Source organism: Crocodylus porosus, unplaced genomic scaffold (assembly GCF_001723895.1).
Source record: "Crocodylus porosus isolate Cpor-Errol unplaced genomic scaffold, CroPor_comp1, whole genome shotgun sequence".
Lineage (NCBI taxonomy): Eukaryota > Metazoa > Chordata > Crocodylia > Crocodylidae > Crocodylus > Crocodylus porosus.
The window spans coordinates 3,568,444-3,585,654 of NW_017728916.1; the positions used below are offsets into that span (position 1 = coordinate 3,568,444).

Sequence of the window (17,211 nt, forward strand, 5' to 3'; positions counted from 1 at the left end):
ATGAACACCTTGCTAGGGTCGTTTGACCCCAGTACTCTTTCCTGCCATGGCAGGGGGTCGGACTAGATGATCTACTTAGGTCCCTTCTGACCCTAGAAACTATGAAACTATGAAATTATTTCTGGACTTGTCATGTCCAGTAATGTATTCAGTTAAGCCTATTCAAAAAAATCTGATCATGCCTTAATGAAATCAGTGCCTATACAAAGAAGGAAATGGAGCAGCTTTTAGTTTCATATGAGATGCCCAAGACAACCTGGATCTGAGAACACCTCAGATAGTACAGGCAATGCCCGCTTAGTGCTCTTAATTGATTCTGGAAAAACAGAGTGTTAAGCAGAACCCATTTCCTCATAGGAATTAATGTAAATAGAGATAATTGGTTACTGCCATCCCCACTCCCCTGCCTGCTGCTCCAGCCCCACATGCTAGCCCAGGCCTGCGCTCCTGCTGTCCGCTCCAGGCCCCTACCAGTCCTGGCCCCAGGCACTGGACCTGAGCTGTTGCTGCCACTTACCCCTTCTCCCTGACCTGCTCCGGCACCACGTGCCAACCCTGCCCCTGCACTGCTGCCGCCCCACCCTGGGCCCCTGCTGGCCCTCACCCTGGGCACCAGTGCAGGCCTCACACTCATGCTGCCACTCACTGCTTCTTGCCACCACTTCTCCCTCCTGCCTCCTGAGTGTTATAACGAAACTGAATGCTCAGTGGAATCGGGTATGAATTTTAAATGAGTGATATAGCAAAACAGTGCTAAACAAAACTGTGTTAAGTGGGGGTTGCCTATAGTTGCAATGAGTTTAGAAAAATCATGTATTTTTTTATCCCACTTGTGAGCAGAAAGTATTGTGTTCTCTATGGATGAGGAAGTCATAGTTTTGAAGGAGAATTGACGTCCACTTAAACACATGGTAGATCAGAAGTAGAGCTGGGAGTAGGACAACCTCACAGCTCCTATTCTGCCGTACTCTGACCAGTATTTCCTACTTTAGAAGGGAACTTGTGTCTAAATGGAAAGGGACAGTACAAGGAGGGACAGAAGTGCTGCTTGCAGGTTGCTGCTCTCAGTATGAGACCTGCTGTGAAGTAGGTTCGCTAACCACCACCACCACCCCTTTTCTTCCCACATTGGGGGTTTGTCAGCACTAACTCTGAAAGTGCTCATTACTGCCCATAAAGTGATGGGCAGATTCCTACAGCTTACTTCATACAAGTCCAACTCCTGAAGAAGGGTGAATTTGTTGGGGTCGGGGCGGGGGGGCTTGCTGCAAGATGGCTGTTAATTGTAGGTTGATTTCATTTGTATTTTCATGTGGCTGAGAAAAGCAGCTGCTCCAGAGGCAGGGTGAGGGCAGAAGGTTAGTTGAACAGGCTAAGCCTGTTCTAAGAAGCCCCTTTCCTCTATTTTTGCAAGACATGAGCTGACTGAGTAATGGAGAATATTGGACAACACATTCCTGTGTGACTCAAATGCTGGGGGAGGCATCTATGTGAGCAAGAGCAACAGAGCTGTGAATTGCCCTGATGAAGCAAATACTGGGTCTTGCAAAAGCAAGTTCTTTTTCACCCAGCGTGTCATTCAGGTGTAGAATTTATTGCCGCCAGGTGTTGTGGAAGTTGACAGTTTAACCAGATTCAAAAAGGGAGTGGAAAAATTCCTGGAGGAAAGGGGCATCAGTAACTATTGAGCATGGGAGTTAGGGACACAGCCTCTGAATTAGAGCTTCCTAGAGACCTTCAGTGCTGGAGGCAAGTGAGAGGGGGGAGGGGGAAACCCCTGGTCAGACCCAGTTCCCTCTCCCTCAGCTTCCACACACTGCCCCTGTGTGACATAGGAGACTGGGCAGGGTGGAGCTATGGTCTGACCTCAGTGGTGATTTTATGTTTTTGTCAACAGCATTGCCAGCTCGAGTCATGTGTCATTACAGCATAATGATGAGCACAAAGGCAGGGCTTTTCAGTTGTGATTTATGTAAAAATCTGCCTGATCATGCTTTAAGATGGGTCTATACAAATCTGGCCCATGAAGCCATGGCATCTGCCTCATGGGGCTCCCCTGGGTGAAGATATTTGGAGACAGGGGAGCTGTGGCAATAAATACCTCCATTCTCCCACACTGCCAAATTCCCAAACCCTATGTGGCTGGGACAGGGTTGGGCCACACACCTTTCCCCACGTGTTAGCTGGATCAGGTCCGAGCTGCCCTCTCCTCAGTGTCCCCATCCACATGACTGGATCAGGCCCCATCATCCCTGCCCCACCAGGAGATGGGGCCCACTGGCTGCATCCAACCTGCAGATGGACCAACCAAAAAGGTTGAGCACCGCTGCTCTAGACAGATGTGGTGCTACTGGTGCTACCACCTTCTCTTTAAATCATGGATTCCTAGAGGCGTAAGACTGGAGGAGACCTCCAGACACCACCTAGTCCAGCCCCCCCCACCTTTTGCAGAAGCAAATCATTGGGCACCCTGGTTCCCCTGCGGCCTCTTGGCTCTGCGGTGTGTCAGGGCTGATGGTTGATGGCTTCTTTGTACAGGGGGGTTTGGAGGATCATCCCCATCCACGGCCCCCTGTACAAAGCCATCACGGACACGTAGGTACAACCCTGACACGGCAGACCTGGCGCCCCAAGGTGCTGGGGGGGAACCCGGGTGGCCAGTGTCGTGCTTGTGTGAAAGGTGGCCAAGCTCCCACGGGGGGCAGTTGGCTCGTGACGGTGCAGCTGGGGCCGTCTGGGCGGGGCGGGTGAAGGCAGCGGTTCGGGCAGGGGTGATCCTGGGACGCGGCCTCGGGAGCTCCCTTCCAGCCCCACTGGAGCTGGGGAAACCTGGGCAGACAGAGCAATTATTTTCTCGGTGAAAAGCTCTCTGGGAGGGGCCCGCGCTGCTTTGCCGGCGGTGAGCCGCCCGCGGGACCAGCCGAGCCCGTATCCGTGCGTCTCGGGGGGTCCACGCCCCGCACAGGGCCCGCAGCAGGGCAGCTGCGGCGCGCGTCCCCGATTCCCTCCGCCAATCAGAAGGCGACCCCTCGCCTCGAGCTCGGCGGCCCGGCCTGCCCCGACCATTGATTCTTTTCTTTTTTTTTTTTTTCAAAAGTCGCCAATCCCAAGTTGCGGTGGCCACGTCCCGTTTGGCACGGCTCCAATCAGAACAGAGGAGCTCGGGCCGCGGCGGCCAATCAGCGAGAGGGGCGGGGTTCACCTGGCCGCAACCGTGTGTTGATTGGCACCTCGTGAACGTGGCGGAGCCAATGAGGGACGGGCCAGCTGTGCACCTGCCGCGGGGTGGGGGTGGAACAGTCTCCACTCAGCTCAGCACGGCGCGTCCGGGGCTGGCGGGCCGGGCCGAGCCGAGCTGAGCGGCACTCGCGCCGCCGCCCATGGAGCCCGTGCAGGTGCCCGACGCCGCGGCGTTCCGGGGCTTCCGGGCGCAGTGCGAGGCGGAGCGGGGCTGGCTGAGTCGCTACAGCCGCGACGGCGTCGCCGTGTGGGTACAGCCGCCGTCGCCGGGTGGCCCCGCTGTGCATTGCATCAAGGTGAGTGCGAGTCCCCGCCCCCGACTCAGGGGCGCAGCCCGGACCTGGAGCGGGGCGGGTGCCCTCGGCAGGAGCCTCGGCTCTCTCGGTCAGCAGGACCCGGGCGGCTTGGCTGGGGCAGGGGGAAGCGCAGCAACCATCGCTCCCTTGGGAGGGGAAACGCGGTGTGGAGGAGGAGCCAGGGAGGGTCCCCTGGAATAAGGAGCCCGGGAGCCCTGGGCGCTGCTGCCTGGTTCACACTGTGGGTGGAGCGGGACTTGGGTGCGGCAAGTGCGTCAGTGTCCATCTGTCCCCTCCGTGCTTCCCGCTCTGGCACTGCCTGCTCCACCCTGCTCTGTTAAACAGGGAAGGCCTTGGCAGACTGATGCTAGCAAAGCGCTGTTTCGGGGAGCGGGAGGCAAAGTGCTAGTGGCTGACAGCCGGCCACGAACCCAGGCTACTTGGTTTCTCAAGAGTGGGAGCCCAGCTGGCCCCAAAGAAGTCCTCCCTGCAGTGTCTAAGCCAGGCATGCTCAACTGGGATGTGCAGGATTGCTGTAAGGGTGCTGTTGGGCCCACTGCTAGGTGCCTGCATGTCATTTGCAATAAACCCAGAGATTTCCCATTCAGAATCCATAGTGGCAAAAATGTTCGGAGCTGCTGGGGTTTCCCGGGGTTTTGCACAACAGTAAAACTGCTCTGTTTATTTTTCCACAGTCCAAAAAAAAAAAAGCCAGGTCTTAACTTTCCCCTTTTTTGAGAGTCTGTCAGGAGTTCAATAAGGTGGAGAACCACTGATCTAGTCCAGGCCAACTGTGTTGATGGGGTGGGATATGGAATAGAAGCGGGTGCAGCCAGCCAGCATCCTGACTGCTTCTGCGTGCTTCTGCCTGCAGTGCCGCCTGGACGTCTCAGATGTGCCAGCAGAGACGGTGTATGACGTGCTGCATGACATTGAGTATCGCAGGAAGTGGGACCTGAATGTCATTGACACACATGACATTGCCCAACTCACCATCAATGCTGACGTGGGTTACTATGCCTGTGAGTGAGTGGCTGAGCTTTGCAGGTGGTAGGACCAAGCCAAGGCAACTGAAATCTCACGCTATGAGTGGAGCATCCAGCCAACTCTACCGAGTGGGAAGGGGCCGAGGTGGAATTCGCCACATATGACCAAAATAAAGTGCTGGGCAGCAACAGAGTTAGCATCCTGCTCCCTACCAGTGTACCTTTGCTTGCACTGCCTGGGCTGTCTAACCACGAAAAGGAGTTTGATCCCTGGTGCCCAGTTCATCCTGAGACCCTCAGCTAAGGCTACTAACAAAGGGACCAGTTAGTGCCAATGGGGCCAGTATGGGACATGGGAGGCATTGATAGCAGGACACCAACTACTAACCTCACCTGAAAGGCAACAGCAGGAAAGATAGAAGCCCCTTAATGGGATGGCACATCCTCAGGACTGCACTTTCAGGAGCTTCTGTTGCTTGATGAGTTGAAGTGACTCTTTCCTTCTTGGCCAGGGAAGTGCCCAAAGCCCTTAAAGAACAGAGATGTGGTGACGCTGCGATCCTGGCAGGTCCTGGATAACTGCTACATGATCATCAACTTTTCTGTCAAACATCCGGTGAGTGACAACGTAAGATAGGGACGGAGGGAAGTCCACTGATGTATGGATGACGCCTTCTATGAGATTCTTGGTGGTGCTTACTTGAGTACCTTCTGAGTCGATTGCTAGCCAGCTAGGTTTTTTGGGATATGAGTAATTGAGCAGTGTGTGGCTCTGGCTGCCATAAACCTGAACTGTGTTGTATTAGCAAATATGTAACTGAACAGCCTATGTCTGTCCCTGGGCATGCTGGGACTTTTACTGGCTCTACAGCTAACTCTATGCAAGCCATATTGCCATGTTTGGGCTTCTGATTAGTCCAGTTGCCTTGCCTTGCAGCATAGCAGCTGAGAGGGGGAGAAGCTGGAACATGTCTGAGTGTCTGATTTCCCCCTTGTAGCAATATCCTCCACGCAAGGACCTGGTAAGGGCAGTTTCAGTCTTAGCGGGATATCTGGTTCATCCTACTGGGCCAACCAGCTGCACCCTAACTTACCTGGCTCAGGTGGACCCCAAAGGTAAGTCTGGCTCTTCCTCACCTGTAGCTGAGCAGTGGGGTGGGACAAGCTGTGGGCCAGGTAAGCAGAAACACTACCCTGTAACAGACGACAGAAAGCATACCTTGTTTTCTTTCAGCAGAGCCCTGCTTCCAAGCTACTGATCTATTCTAGGATCATTTTTTGTCTGGATCCTGGTGGTAGTGTGGCATTTTCCTGCCACAGCTCACTAACAATTTTGTTTCTTCATCTCTTTATGCTTTAGGGTCACTGCCAAAATGGGTTGTAAATAAATCTTCCCAGTACCTAGCACCAAGGGTGAGTGAGAGTTTTTGGGTTGTGGAGAACTGAGAATTGGCCTTAAGAGTGTGTGCATGGGGTTGGCTGTTGAGAATGATTCACCAGCTTGTTTTGGATTGTGGAATATGGGCTCCTAACTTCCTGGCACAGTCCTAAGCAGCTTGAGGAACAACGCATTTCAAACACCTTTGGATGCCAGAATATGCAGGCCCAGCTAGTTCAGCATCTTGTGAGCAGCTGACTTCTGCTGCACCTGAAATGAAAAAAACTATCACCAGCTGCCTCCTTGCTTGCATGGTGCTCTGTCATGAGCATCCAGCTTGTAACTAACAGACCTTGAATCCAGGGGTTCAGCATTCCTGATACAGTGGGGCTGAATGACGAAGTTGGAGGAACTAACAAGGATGGTTGAGGCATAAAACTGGAACATAGTTAACTTCAAGTGACAAGTACCTTAAGAAAAGGGGGGTTGGAGGTCCGTACAGCAGTTGGTTTGGGATCTTCCTAAGTGTTGTTTCTCTTTCTTGCTTTTGTCAGATGCTGAAGAAATTGCACAAGGCTTGTGTGAAATATCCGTCCTGGAAACAGCAACATGATGTGGGCATGAAGCCCTGGTTGTACCCTGAGCAGAACAAGCTTCCCACCATGGCAGTGGCAGACTTGGCAGTCCAACGTGCTGCTTCTCTGGAGAACATTGATGAGAGCAGCCTGTTGGAAGTGAAGGATGAAACAGGGGACCACAGTAGCTACGAGAACTGATGCTGTTCTGTCGGCTCCCGGGAGGAATGTCGCGTTGGGCTGTTGCACTGGGCTCCATAGGAGTTTGCATTAAAGGGGGGGAAGCATGTTTATTCTCAGGGTTATTTTCAGTCTTTTCCTCTTGTGAGCCAAGTGACCATATCAGGGGGTCTTTGAGCACAGAGACCCCAAACATGGTGGGAACTGAATGGATGAATTGTGACTGAATGGGGATCTGGGAGCACCTGGGGCCTGACATGGCTATGGTAGCAATCAAGGTAGGGTATCCCTTGCTGTGGGTTATCAGGCACTTATCAGCAACATTGAATAGGAAGGTATAAATCTCAGCTCCAGCAGTACTTCTGTGGCAGAGGCATCTGTTGTCCATAATGCTTCTGTGCTGCTTCTGGTGGGGAATTCTTGCAGGGCCACTGTGGCCTTGGTACTCACGGAAGCAAAGGATCCTATGCTGTTGAAAATTTGACAGTGTTGGACTCAGTACCTTCTTGTAGAAATGAGGAATTGATTCCTTGCAAAAATGAGGAAGTAAGAGCAGGGGGAGTAAGTTTGAGCTGGATGGAACTGTGACAACATGACCAAACAAGCATACCTACTGCTCCCTGTCAGTCATGGAACCTGCCTCTAGCATAAGAGTTAAGAGCAGGATTGGGAGGAATGACTGACTGGTAAAGGGGTCCTTCCCTGCTATAACCTGCAGGCTGCTAGTTATCCCAGAGTCAAGTAGTCCCAAGTAGGCCTCAGCACCAAAGGCATACTTTGGATGGTGGTGGGGGGCAGGCAACAACATGGGTGGGAGAGATCTGAGCTTGAAGTGTTGTGGCAGTAAAACTGAAGAAGGAATGGAGGGAGACAATCTGAGCAATAGGGAGTAAGAGGAGGAAGTTGCCTGTTCCCATTAATAGGAACTGGCAAAGCTGACTGGAGCTACTCTACTCATAGGAACTGACTGGTTTGAAGGGCTATGTGCTCTTAATCAGGTCTGTAGAGGTAAATTGAAGTGCAGCTGTTGTCCCTGGATAATACATTTAGGCTCCTGTGTCTCAGACCCCGCCCATCAGCACTGGGTAGGTGTTGGTTCTGTGTGGCTAGGTGTGGGACTGTTTGCTGACCCTTTCTCCACTGATGGTTATCACTTCTTGAGCAGGCAAAGACACTCAAGTTGGAGGCACAGTAAACTTGCAGGCAGTTGTAGCTAGATTTGTCAAGTGGGACATTCACCTGCTGCAGGGTTCATAATGCCCTTCCACAAACTTGTGCAGCTGTGTCAGAGCTAGCATCTGGGAGGGGCTTGGTGAGAAACCCTAGTTAACATCCTTGCTTGTCTCGGCCCCAAGTGGAGGGCTGTAGGTAATGACTGTGACTGTTCCTTAGGGCACGGGCAGCTGTTAACCCACAAACATAAAGCAGCTGAGTAGACTGTTGTAGGGGCCGACTAATGAACTTGTCACTGCTAGGAACAGTGCTTACATTGTTTCTGTCCAGAACTGAGTTCTCCCGCTCCATCCCAAAGTGTGAAAGTTTGCTGAACCTGCCCCACTCCGCAGGAGCGCTAACTGCTGCAGCTGAGCTTAAGGCTGCTGCTATTAGTCAAAGACCAATTTCCACTGCTATAATGCTGGCAACTTGGAAGGTGTAGCTAAGATGGGCCTTTGTATGGTTGCAGATATGCCACATCATGTTGGTAGTAGGTCAAATTGAGGTGGTTAAAATGTCAGTAGCTATCTTGCACACATGCACAGAGGCTTTTGGCTCTGGGGCTGAACCAGTACTGAAAATGGCAGTGTTGAGGACACTTAGGGAGTATCTCCTGAAAAACTTTCTGACTAGAAGAGAATCCTCACAAGTGCCTGCATAAGCCATCCAGGACACATCTGTGTAACCTGAGTCTTAAATATTGACCTTACTGCATGATATTTCCTTTTTTGAAGGTAAGGAGTAGTACAAAATGAAAACTATCCTATCAGAGCCACTTCCTACAAATAAATTAAGACAAAGTGCAGGAGCCAGATGCTTGATGTAGTAACTTTTTATTAAGACTTTTCAGTTTCCATTAAGTGGTCTAACACCCCAGCACAGGAGGATTTGCCCATCCCTATGATGGGCTTAGCAAGATCAGAAGCCATTTAAGGGAGAATAATACAACCCACACCCTATTACCATGTTTCTTAGTAGCTTAAATTCCTCTCCTCAGCAATTTTCATGTCTCATCTCAGTGGGCTATGCTGAGGGCAGAGTGGGCTTTCTCCTGTAGAACGGCTAATTCATTCAGTGTCATTCAGGATGCAATGATAGACGAGGTATGTGTGTAGTAGGTACCCCCTTGCCTCCAGGGCCAGCAGGGAATCCCAAGGACTGTGCCTCCAGCATCTAAAATGAAGATCAGTTAAAAGCAGGGGCGGGCAATTATTTTGGATGGAGGGCCGCTTACTGAATTTTGGTAAGCCAGCAAGGGCTGCGTGACCGGCAGCCAAGGTCAGATGAGTATTTTCTAAATTTTTTAGGGGTCCTGTGGGCTGGACAGAATGGCCCGGTGGGCCACATTTTGCCCCCCCCCCCCGAGTTTAAAGCAACTGAGCCAGACAAGAAGCAGAATAGAAAACCTGCACAGGTCAAGGGGCAGGGCAGGAAAGAGGGAAGTGGAGGTGGAATACGACCTGTCAGCATGGTTTAGAAACTAGCCCTGAGTTAAACTGGGAGGTGGATTCGTGTCCTACTGAAGCAGTGCCGGAGGACAGCTCAACAGGCATGGTAAGGTTAACTGCATTTTAAGCAAATTCAGTGCTCAAGGAAGCAGCAGCCAGTGCAGAGGTAGAGCAGGGACTGAAGTGTTTATAGAGATTTCCACCAGGAGCAGAAATGGGATGAATAGGCAGGTGGTGAGGATACAATCCTTGGAAAAACAAAGCAGGGTCTTACTCTGCAGCAGAATGCCCTATATTTTATCAGAGGGAAGATATTGTAGCAGCTAGTCAGCCACCAGAGCTCAGACAGGGCACAAGTGATGTCACAGCTTTACATAATACAGTGCATGTTGTTAAAGAACATGGGTGGATCAACTGTGCCCAGTGGCAGAAGTCTTGGTGGTGATACCTACACTAGGGGACAATCCCACCAGCTACTTCATTCAACACAACATGTAACATGTACTATAGAGGGACACGATGCTAGGGCAGTGCAGGCTGGATATAGCATTGTAAAAAGGAAAGAAGATCTATTCTGAGTTGGATTTAAAGACCGAATTACTAGACTGTTGCAGGCTTGGCTTCTGTTCTAATATAAATGTGGAATGACTACAGAAGTGCCCCTTTATTCTATAGCCCATCAGTTCCCTTCAACTCAGTTCAGTGCCTGATCTGGAAAATACAGATTAAAGCCCAGTTTTCTCTGCTGCTGCTCTGTTGAGTCATTGGTGCCAGTCTGGCAGCAGGGCAGATTCCTGCATGACAAGGCTCATGGGGCTAGTCAGTTAGTCCTCTGACCAACGCTGAAACTTTTTTATAAAGTCTAGTTAAGTGTCATCTTTGATACTGAAGAAAGTTAGTGGAGAGTTTTAGAACCAAAGGACAAAGCCAACCACTGCCAAGGGACCCCCAGCAGGAAATGGTCTCCTAGTGAACAGTTCTTTCCTTCTGCCTCTGGTAATCTGCAAGGAGAGAAAGAGGATATTAGTAAGGCTAAAAAGGTAAGATGGAGAGAAAGGACTTCTCTAAGTGTGAGCTGTGCTTTATATGAAAAAATGTCCTAAGCCTGAGAGGCTGGAATAAGAAGACCTATTTGCCTGTAGATTTAAGTGTTGATAATGGTGTGGGGGTGGGAACTGGTGGATACCACAGTAGTAAGGATGACAGATGAAGTTTCCAGGATTACTTAATATATTGGAATGACTAGAACACTTTCTCTGCTCCTATACAGCAGCTGTCTTTGAGACGGTGTTACCAGCTCAGCTGCTTCTTTCTTTACTTCCGCCAGCACTCTTGGATGTAGGTGTGACTTATCAACTTGTTTTAGCAAGTTGTTTTGTTGATATCCTAGGTAAGAATACTGATACTTAACTATCTTTAATGTCAGAAGAGAATGAGGATCCCCTGTCCCTTGTTCTCCGTGATAAGACTGATGGAGGGGGAAAAAGTCTGGTTTCATTGTAACTTCTTCACCCTCTTTGCCCTACTTTTCAGAATGGTCTTACCAATGTGCACCTCACTTTTGTGCTTCAAGGTCTTTCATCCCTATTACTTTCCACCTGGTTTTACTTCACTTAAGATGTATTTCCTTTTTCTGAGATACTTGTTTGGTTTGGTCTTCTGAACCCTTTGCTTTTCAATCCATCACTGACCCTTATGGTTACTGAATAAGCAGATTTTTTGTGGATTTTAAGGCTTGTTCATTTTGGACAGGGGGCTCTTTGCCAGCTTTTTTTATGAAACATTTCTCTGTACAAGAAAAGTACCAACATCTGGAACTAATACCAACTAACAAACAAGTGGTTCAGCTAGAGTTACTGAACCAACTCCTGTGTGGTGCTGAAGACTAAATAGTTGCTTTCAAGTGCTCTGCAGCTGCCTCTCTTGATTAACAGTTATTTAAGCTGTTAAACTGCTTCTCCAAAGCTTTTTCTGCTATGACATGACTAATTTATATGCCAGTAGTTGAAGTCATAGGTTACTGTTTTGACTTGGTGCATAATATTGAGAAAGCAAAGCAGCAATTATGGTTCTCTGATCTGAAGGCTGCTGGTTTATCCCTATATTTAGGACTCCAGACTTGTAATGATCAGGTTAGCTTGCGTCAGCAGAGCTGATAAACTGCTAGGATGCAAAACAGTATTACTCTGCTGTGCTGCCAGAGGAACTAACAGAAGCTTACTGTAGGGGAAGAAGCGGACACGCATGGTAATTTCACGTGCAGTCTTCAGGATCTCCACAGCCTGAAAGCAGCAGAAGGATATTTGTAAGTGAGGACTAAACAGAGACAAGGATCCAGCACTACCCAGTACCTCAGATGGAGTGTCCAGCCTCAGAAGTTAGCAGTGCTTTAGCAGCAACTTGCAGTCAACTGTCTTTGCATCGGGGATGACAACCACATTAAGGAAGGAATACAGGAGCTCTTCCACCCAATCTGCTTCAGGCCTGCAGTATATGTTCCTGGTATCTTCCCCATGTTGGGTCACTTTAAAATCCAGTGTGAGCTCCCAGCCAAGAATCTCTCAGCAGACAGTGATCACTCTCCCCCTTTGTGAGTAGGGGAACAGAAGAAAGGGAGCTGCATATGATCAGCCACTGAGTTGGTAGGACTAGATACTGAAAGGTGGGTGCCCAGGTCCTACTTCTAGTCCTCAATGCTGTCATATGAGTATGCACCACTGCTCTGGCAAGGCACTCAGGCTAGGGCATAAAGGAGCCAGGTCAGCTCTGCATCACATGGACTTGTTCCTTTAGCCTTTCTCCATGCCAAGTGTCTTGAACTGCCACAAGCAGCCTACACCCCTCCATTTGAGCTGTTGGGGGAGCTCTCACCTTGCTGTGCTCAATGTCCTGGAAATCCACATCATTAACTGAAAGGACCTGGTCTCCTTCCTGCAGCCCTGCTCTGTGTGCATCTGAGTCAGGAATCACCTGCAAGTGAATAAGAGGGGGTAATGCTGGCTGTCTGCAAGGCCAGTGTTGCACAGGCCCTTTCCACAGCCAGGTCAAATCCAACAGACCCATCTTAGCAGCGCTGTGCCCCCCTCCATCCCCTGGTTTCTACTTCTAGTCCACCTTAAAAAGACCAAGGTGGGAAGGGGAGAGGCTTAGGTCAGTACTGAGGTATGTTTAGAAAGCTGTGTTTGTAGGGATGAGCTCAAAGCTGACATCGGAAAGGGTACTCTCAGACAAGTCTGTCCCAGACTATTGATCCTGTGGTACCTGGCAGCTCCTAATAATGGAGTCTAGAGTTGTACAGAGCATCTGAGCCTGATCCAAAGACAGAACAGTATATACCTGCTCAGTCCAGGTGAATAAGAGAAGGCTGAGGGGGGATCTGGTGACTGTCTATAAAACTCACTAGGGGGGACCAGAAGGGTTTGGGGGAGACACTTTCCCCTAGTGCCCCCTGGCATAACAAGGAATACTGAACACAAATTATTGGAGAGCAGGTTTAGATTAGACATCCGCAAGAACTACTTCACAGTTTGGATGGTTAGGAGCTAGAACCAACTTCCAAGGGAAGTGGTGACAGCTCCTACCCTGGGGGTCTTTAGGAAGAGGCTTGATGCCTACCTGGCTGGACTCATTTGAGTCCAGTTTTTCTCCCGCCCAGGCAGGGGGTCGGACTTGAAGATCTACAAGGTCCCTTCCAACCCTACTTTATGGTTCTATGAATAAGTATAAGAAACAGCAAAAAGCAATATAACTGAGAGATCAAGGAAACGGGGGACAGGGGTGAACACACCTTGGAAATGAAGATCCCCAGCTGAGATGCCTTTCCTCCTCGGATGTTGAAGCCAAGCTGCAACACAGACAGAGGATTAGCACCTTCCTTTGCCACTGGAACCCTCCCAGCTACTGGGGCTCATACTCCAGAGACAGAAAAGAAGGACAGATGCTACTAACCCTGCTCTGGGAACTACTCTGCCAGAGGAACCAAAGAGATGGTCATGAGAATGTCAGACTGCATTATTCCTTATCCCTGTAAAGTGGCATGTTCCTCATACTACAGATTGAGTGAGAGATACAGGTTAGTACAATGGCTGGAAGTTAAATTCTGGCTTCTAAATCCCCATGCTCTCTCTTCCGTGAAGTTAAATATGAGCCACTGCTTTCCCTACTAGATCAGCAGAGATTACACCTACTCCCTCCTCAAAACCTGCACAAGACCAGGGCAACAACTCCCACAGCCCTTTCATCTCTAAGGGCAGTTTCAATTCTAGCAAGTCATAAGAACAGGAAAAGGAATGCGGTTTTTGCTGCTGGCCTCATGCCTTATCATAGACTGTCTTGGCTGCACTGCAGAAGAGAAGAGCTCTTGGCCATACAGAAAAATAAGACCATGATCCTTACAGGATAAGACAGTGGGAGGGAGAAGCACAAACTGGCCCATCCTGGTCAGTGGGTCCCACGTGAAGGTAAAAGGAGCATGCAAACTGTGGTCAGCTTGGTAAAGCTGCACCCCAGAATTTCTCACCTGGGCTCCTGGCGGCTTCTTCAGCACAATGGTGCGGGGCAGGAACTGGGTCAGCTCATTGTTGTAATCAGGGTGGTAAATCCTCTGTGAAGCACATAGTCACTGTAAGCAAGTGGAAAGTTCTGCAGGAGCCTTCGGTTCCTCAAGTGTCCCATTTTCACGCTGCATGGGCTCAAGATGCGAACGTGACACCAATGATGTGTCGCTAAGGCTGGGAGCCCCCAGGGACATCGAGTACTGACTAACATAGTTGTGGTAGCCTTATACAGGGGCATTATGGCAGGATCCCATCACTGTCACTTTGCCCCAGTCCCTCCCCAAGAAACACCCTGTTTGCATCACCCAGGCCAGTGTTAGAGGCAGCTCCAAGCACTGGCTCCTGGCGTAGGCTGGGGTGTGTGAGTGCTACCACAGTACAAATAACTGGATGACTCGAGTTTCATCAAAGGTGAGCAAGCACCCCTGGTGCCCAACGTGAGTGGGGAAAGAAGTGGGCACGGCCTTGGCCTATCTGTGCCGCTTATCGCCAGGACGAGGGGCCCTGCCGGCAGCAGGACAGCCGGGCTCTATGGCCAGGCGGAGACCAGGCCTCCTGCCGTCTCGGCTGGCTCCTCACAAAAACACGCTTCCGCTCCCCCCAGAACTTCGCCCCGTCCCCGGGCCGCAGCCGGACAGCCAGCCGCCAGCACAGCGAGGGGAGGCGACACCCTCCGCGCAGCCGCAGCGCCCCCCGCCCGGTCCGACCGACCTCGTGGGGTGGGATCCAGGCCGGGGGGCTCTCGTAGGGCGGCAGGAACACCACGGGGTAGTCGTCGTACGGCACCCGCGCCTCCATGCCGCTCCGCGATCCGCCCCGCCGCTCCCAGCGCGTCATGTGACCCGCGGTGAACACGTGAGGCCACGCCGCCCCACCTCTTCCTGCTGTCACGCGCAGGCGCCCATAAGGCTCCCCCCCTTACGCACCGTCGTGTCCTTCTGATTGGTTGGCGCCGAGAGACGTAATTTGAAGGCTGGCGGTAACGGCTCCGCGGCTGGAGACAGCGGCGGGCTGAGGGGTGGCTGCGGGTGAGTGCGCGGGCAGGCCGGCCCAGGCTCTGCGCTCCTATCTTGGCGCCGCGACGGGGGCGCTCCCCGAGGAAAGGGGTGGTGGAAGCTTTTCGGGAGGGCTTTGCCGGGAGCCGTTCCTGCAGGCGCGGGGGGAGCCGGGGAGCGGCTGGGGGAGAGAAGCGGCACTCGGCCCCTCCTGCGACGCGCGGGAGTCGGTCGGTGCTAAGGGCCGGGAGGAGGGTCCGTTTCTCCCGCGCTGCCGCTCAGGGGGCGGCGCCAGGGTCGAAAAGGCTTCGGGCAAATTCCCTGAGGAAAAGGGGCGGCTCTGAGCGGGACTGGCTCGGGCCGCGAGTGTGAGCGGAGCAAGGGAAAACCCTGGGTTGAGCATCCGCCTATTCGTTCATTTCCAGTTCCAGAAAAAAGGGCACCTGTGGGGGGGGCAGCGATAGGTCCTTCATCTCGTGAGTCACGTTTACGCGGCTAACGCCTCACGGCAACCTTGAAAGGCTTTCAAGGCGCCCCACGGTGCTGCTGCTGCACCGGGTGGAGAATCTCAGGCCTGGAAGCCCGACAGCCCTGCCTCTGGGCCGAGGAGGGAAGGAAGGCAGCTTGGGTTGGAGGCTCCGGGGGGAAGCAGTATGGCACAAGTCCCAGTCTTGGGCAAGTTTCAAAAGACATAAAGATGGGGCTGGCAAGGGAGCAGTTAAGGGAAGGGTGAAGAAAGCCAGGGAGGAGCAGAGGGTGCCCCTGCTCTCCTCACCCCATTCAGAGCACCCAGGTGCTGAGGCACCGTGGCTGCACTCTGGCCCTGCTGGTACCAGCACGCCACAGGCCCCATCCCCGCATCTCAGGGAGACACTGCCTCCTATCCATGCTTCAGCCTGAGGGCTGTTGCTGTGCGGTTCCTGCCCCTAGCAGAGCTGAGGCACAGGAGGGACAGCATGGTAGCTCCTGCGGCTTTCCCTGCCCCACCCAGGGCCTTGTGCCATGACCTGGCCCAGCCCAGCAGGTGTGTGGGTACCAAGGTCCACAAGGTCCCAGCTGATCATGCAAGTGATAGCACCAGCAGAGAGCTGTGGCAGCCACCTCCTTCCCTGCCACTGCAGGAGGGATCCTGAGTGGAGCAGGAGGAGGTGGCAGAGGAGTCCCTGCGGTCACCACAACAATGCCCCAGTGGACAGTCACTGACTGCACCTGTCACAGCAGAGGCCCCTTGTGACCCCTCCACCTCCCCTCTGCTGGCTAATGCTATGGGGTGGGAGGAGCCCTGTTCCCTGCATCTGGGAGGGAGGGGGTGGGCTGGGTGAGCAGCCATCATCTGAGCCAGGTAGTAAAAGCAAGTGTCTTGCCTGCAGCTGGCATGCTTGGGGAAGGCAGGAAAGCAGAAGCAGGGTAAAATCCGGGACATTTGCTGATAATTTAAAAATCCCCCCAGATGGAGATGGGGAAACCCCAAAAAGAGGACATGTCTGGGAAAACCCTACAGGCCTATTTGACATGCCCTAGTCATGGGCTCAGGCACATCATAAAGTACTCTAAGTCTCCTTTAATAAAGGAGCCACTGGGGATACAACAACTGATTTCATGGGATGCACAAAAAGAAAATGGGAAAAGGAGCAGGGTCATAAGTTAGTAACAAGGGATCTGGAAGGGGGCACCAAGCAGAGCTCCCACTGCCCCCTGAATGAATCGAGTGAGACTATGGATGGCAACCAGTGAAACTGCTCAGAAATACAAGCAGAGGTTGGGTTATTACTAGTGTGCCAAGGGGGGGACACTAAGCAGAATGGGACAATGCCCGCTGGCTCTCAAATGAGTTGAAAGAACCAGTGGGTGCTGCCCAGTGAAACTGTGTGGAGGTGGGATTGTATGAGAGAAAGGAAAGCAGCCCTGCAGTCTCTGGGGGTTCTCCCAGTCAGAGTCTCCTAGTCAACTAGCTGCCACCCCTAAAAAGAGATGCAGGGTGGTTGTGGTAGCTGACTCCCTCCTGAGAGGGACAAAGGAAGCGGTCTGCCACCCTGACCCCTCGAGGTCTGCTGCCTCACAGGGGCCCATATCTGGACCATGGCAGAGAGGATTTCTAAACTTGTCTGACCCTCTAACCACTACCTCATGCTCGGCATCCATATGAGCGCAAATGACACTGCTTGGAGCAATCCTGGCCAGGTCACGAGTGACTACAGAGCTCTGGGAACTGGACTTAAGGAGTTGGGGGCGCAGGTAGCTTTCTCCTTTGTCCTTCTGGTTGTGGGCTGCAGGTCTAGGAGAGACAGATGTATCAAAGAGGTGAACCGAAGGCTCCAAAGGTGGTGCTACCAAGAGGGTTT

The 17,211-nt window shown here is 52.0% G+C and overlaps 3 protein-coding genes across 4 annotated transcripts in view; 2 read left to right on the plus strand and 1 right to left on the minus strand.

Moving 5' to 3' along the window:
* Nucleotides 1-3,234: 3,234 nt before the first annotated feature.
* Nucleotides 3,235-6,774, plus strand: LOC109310899 (PCTP-like protein). The gene is made up of 6 exons (XM_019536254.1): nt 3,235-3,536; nt 4,411-4,558; nt 5,035-5,138; nt 5,521-5,638; nt 5,883-5,935; nt 6,455-6,774. Exons 1-6 carry the CDS (start codon nt 3,381-3,383, stop codon nt 6,674-6,676), a joined length of 801 nt encoding a protein of 266 aa, XP_019391799.1. The 5' UTR covers nt 3,235-3,380; the 3' UTR covers nt 6,677-6,774.
* On the minus strand, nt 5,138-14,736 carry PDZD11 (PDZ domain containing 11). Of its 2 annotated transcripts, XR_002101340.1 has the most exons (7): nt 14,586-14,736; nt 13,838-13,921; nt 13,106-13,162; nt 12,190-12,288; nt 6,104-6,170; nt 5,617-5,716; nt 5,138-5,541 (listed from the first exon to the last, which is right to left on the minus strand). XR_002101340.1 is itself a non-coding variant. In XM_019536255.1 (6 exons), the coding sequence occupies exons 1-6, from the start codon at nt 14,709-14,711 to the stop codon at nt 10,285-10,287; spliced, it is 462 nt and encodes a 153-aa protein (XP_019391800.1). In that variant the 5' UTR covers nt 14,712-14,732; the 3' UTR covers nt 8,685-10,284. The 2 variants fall into 2 exon arrangements, 1 of the variants encoding a protein (XP_019391800.1); XM_019536255.1 differs by lacking the exons at nt 5,138-5,541; nt 5,617-5,716; nt 6,104-6,170 and adding exons at nt 8,685-10,319; nt 11,540-11,600 and having other exon boundaries at nt 14,586-14,732.
* Nucleotides 14,737-14,809: 73 nt separating this feature from the next.
* KIF4A (kinesin family member 4A) overlaps nt 14,810-17,211 on the plus strand; it is a 33,618-nt gene continuing 31,216 nt past the window's right edge. The window contains exon 1 of the mRNA XM_019536253.1: nt 14,810-14,902. The gene's annotated coding sequence lies outside the window, so the exon portion shown is untranslated. The remainder of the gene's footprint in view (nt 14,903-17,211) is intronic.

What these genes read in the sequence shown, in the direction of transcription:
- LOC109310899 (XM_019536254.1), top strand. Translation starts at nt 3,381, where the DNA reads ATGGAGCCCGTGCAGGTGCCCGACGCCGCGGCGTTCCGGGGCTTCCGG. An exon ending in CCGCTGTGCATTGCATCAAG is followed by an intron (nt 3,537 to 4,410) that starts GTGAGTGCGAGT and finishes TTCTGCCTGCAG; the next exon opens with TGCCGCCTGGACGTCTCAGA. An exon ending in TGACGTGGGTTACTATGCCT is followed by an intron (nt 4,559 to 5,034) that starts GTGAGTGAGTGG and finishes CTTCTTGGCCAG; the next exon opens with GGAAGTGCCCAAAGCCCTTA.
- PDZD11 (XM_019536255.1), bottom strand. Translation starts at nt 14,711, where the DNA reads ATGACGCGCTGGGAGCGGCGGGGCGGATCGCGGAGCGGCATGGAGGCG. An exon ending in AGAAGCCGCCAGGAGCCCAG is followed by an intron (nt 13,163 to 13,837) that starts GTGAGAAATTCT and finishes TCTGTGTTGCAG; the next exon opens with CTTGGCTTCAACATCCGAGG. An exon ending in TGTCCGCTTCTTCCCCTACA is followed by an intron (nt 10,320 to 11,539) that starts GTAAGCTTCTGT and finishes CTCTCCTTGCAG; the next exon opens with ATTACCAGAGGCAGAAGGAA.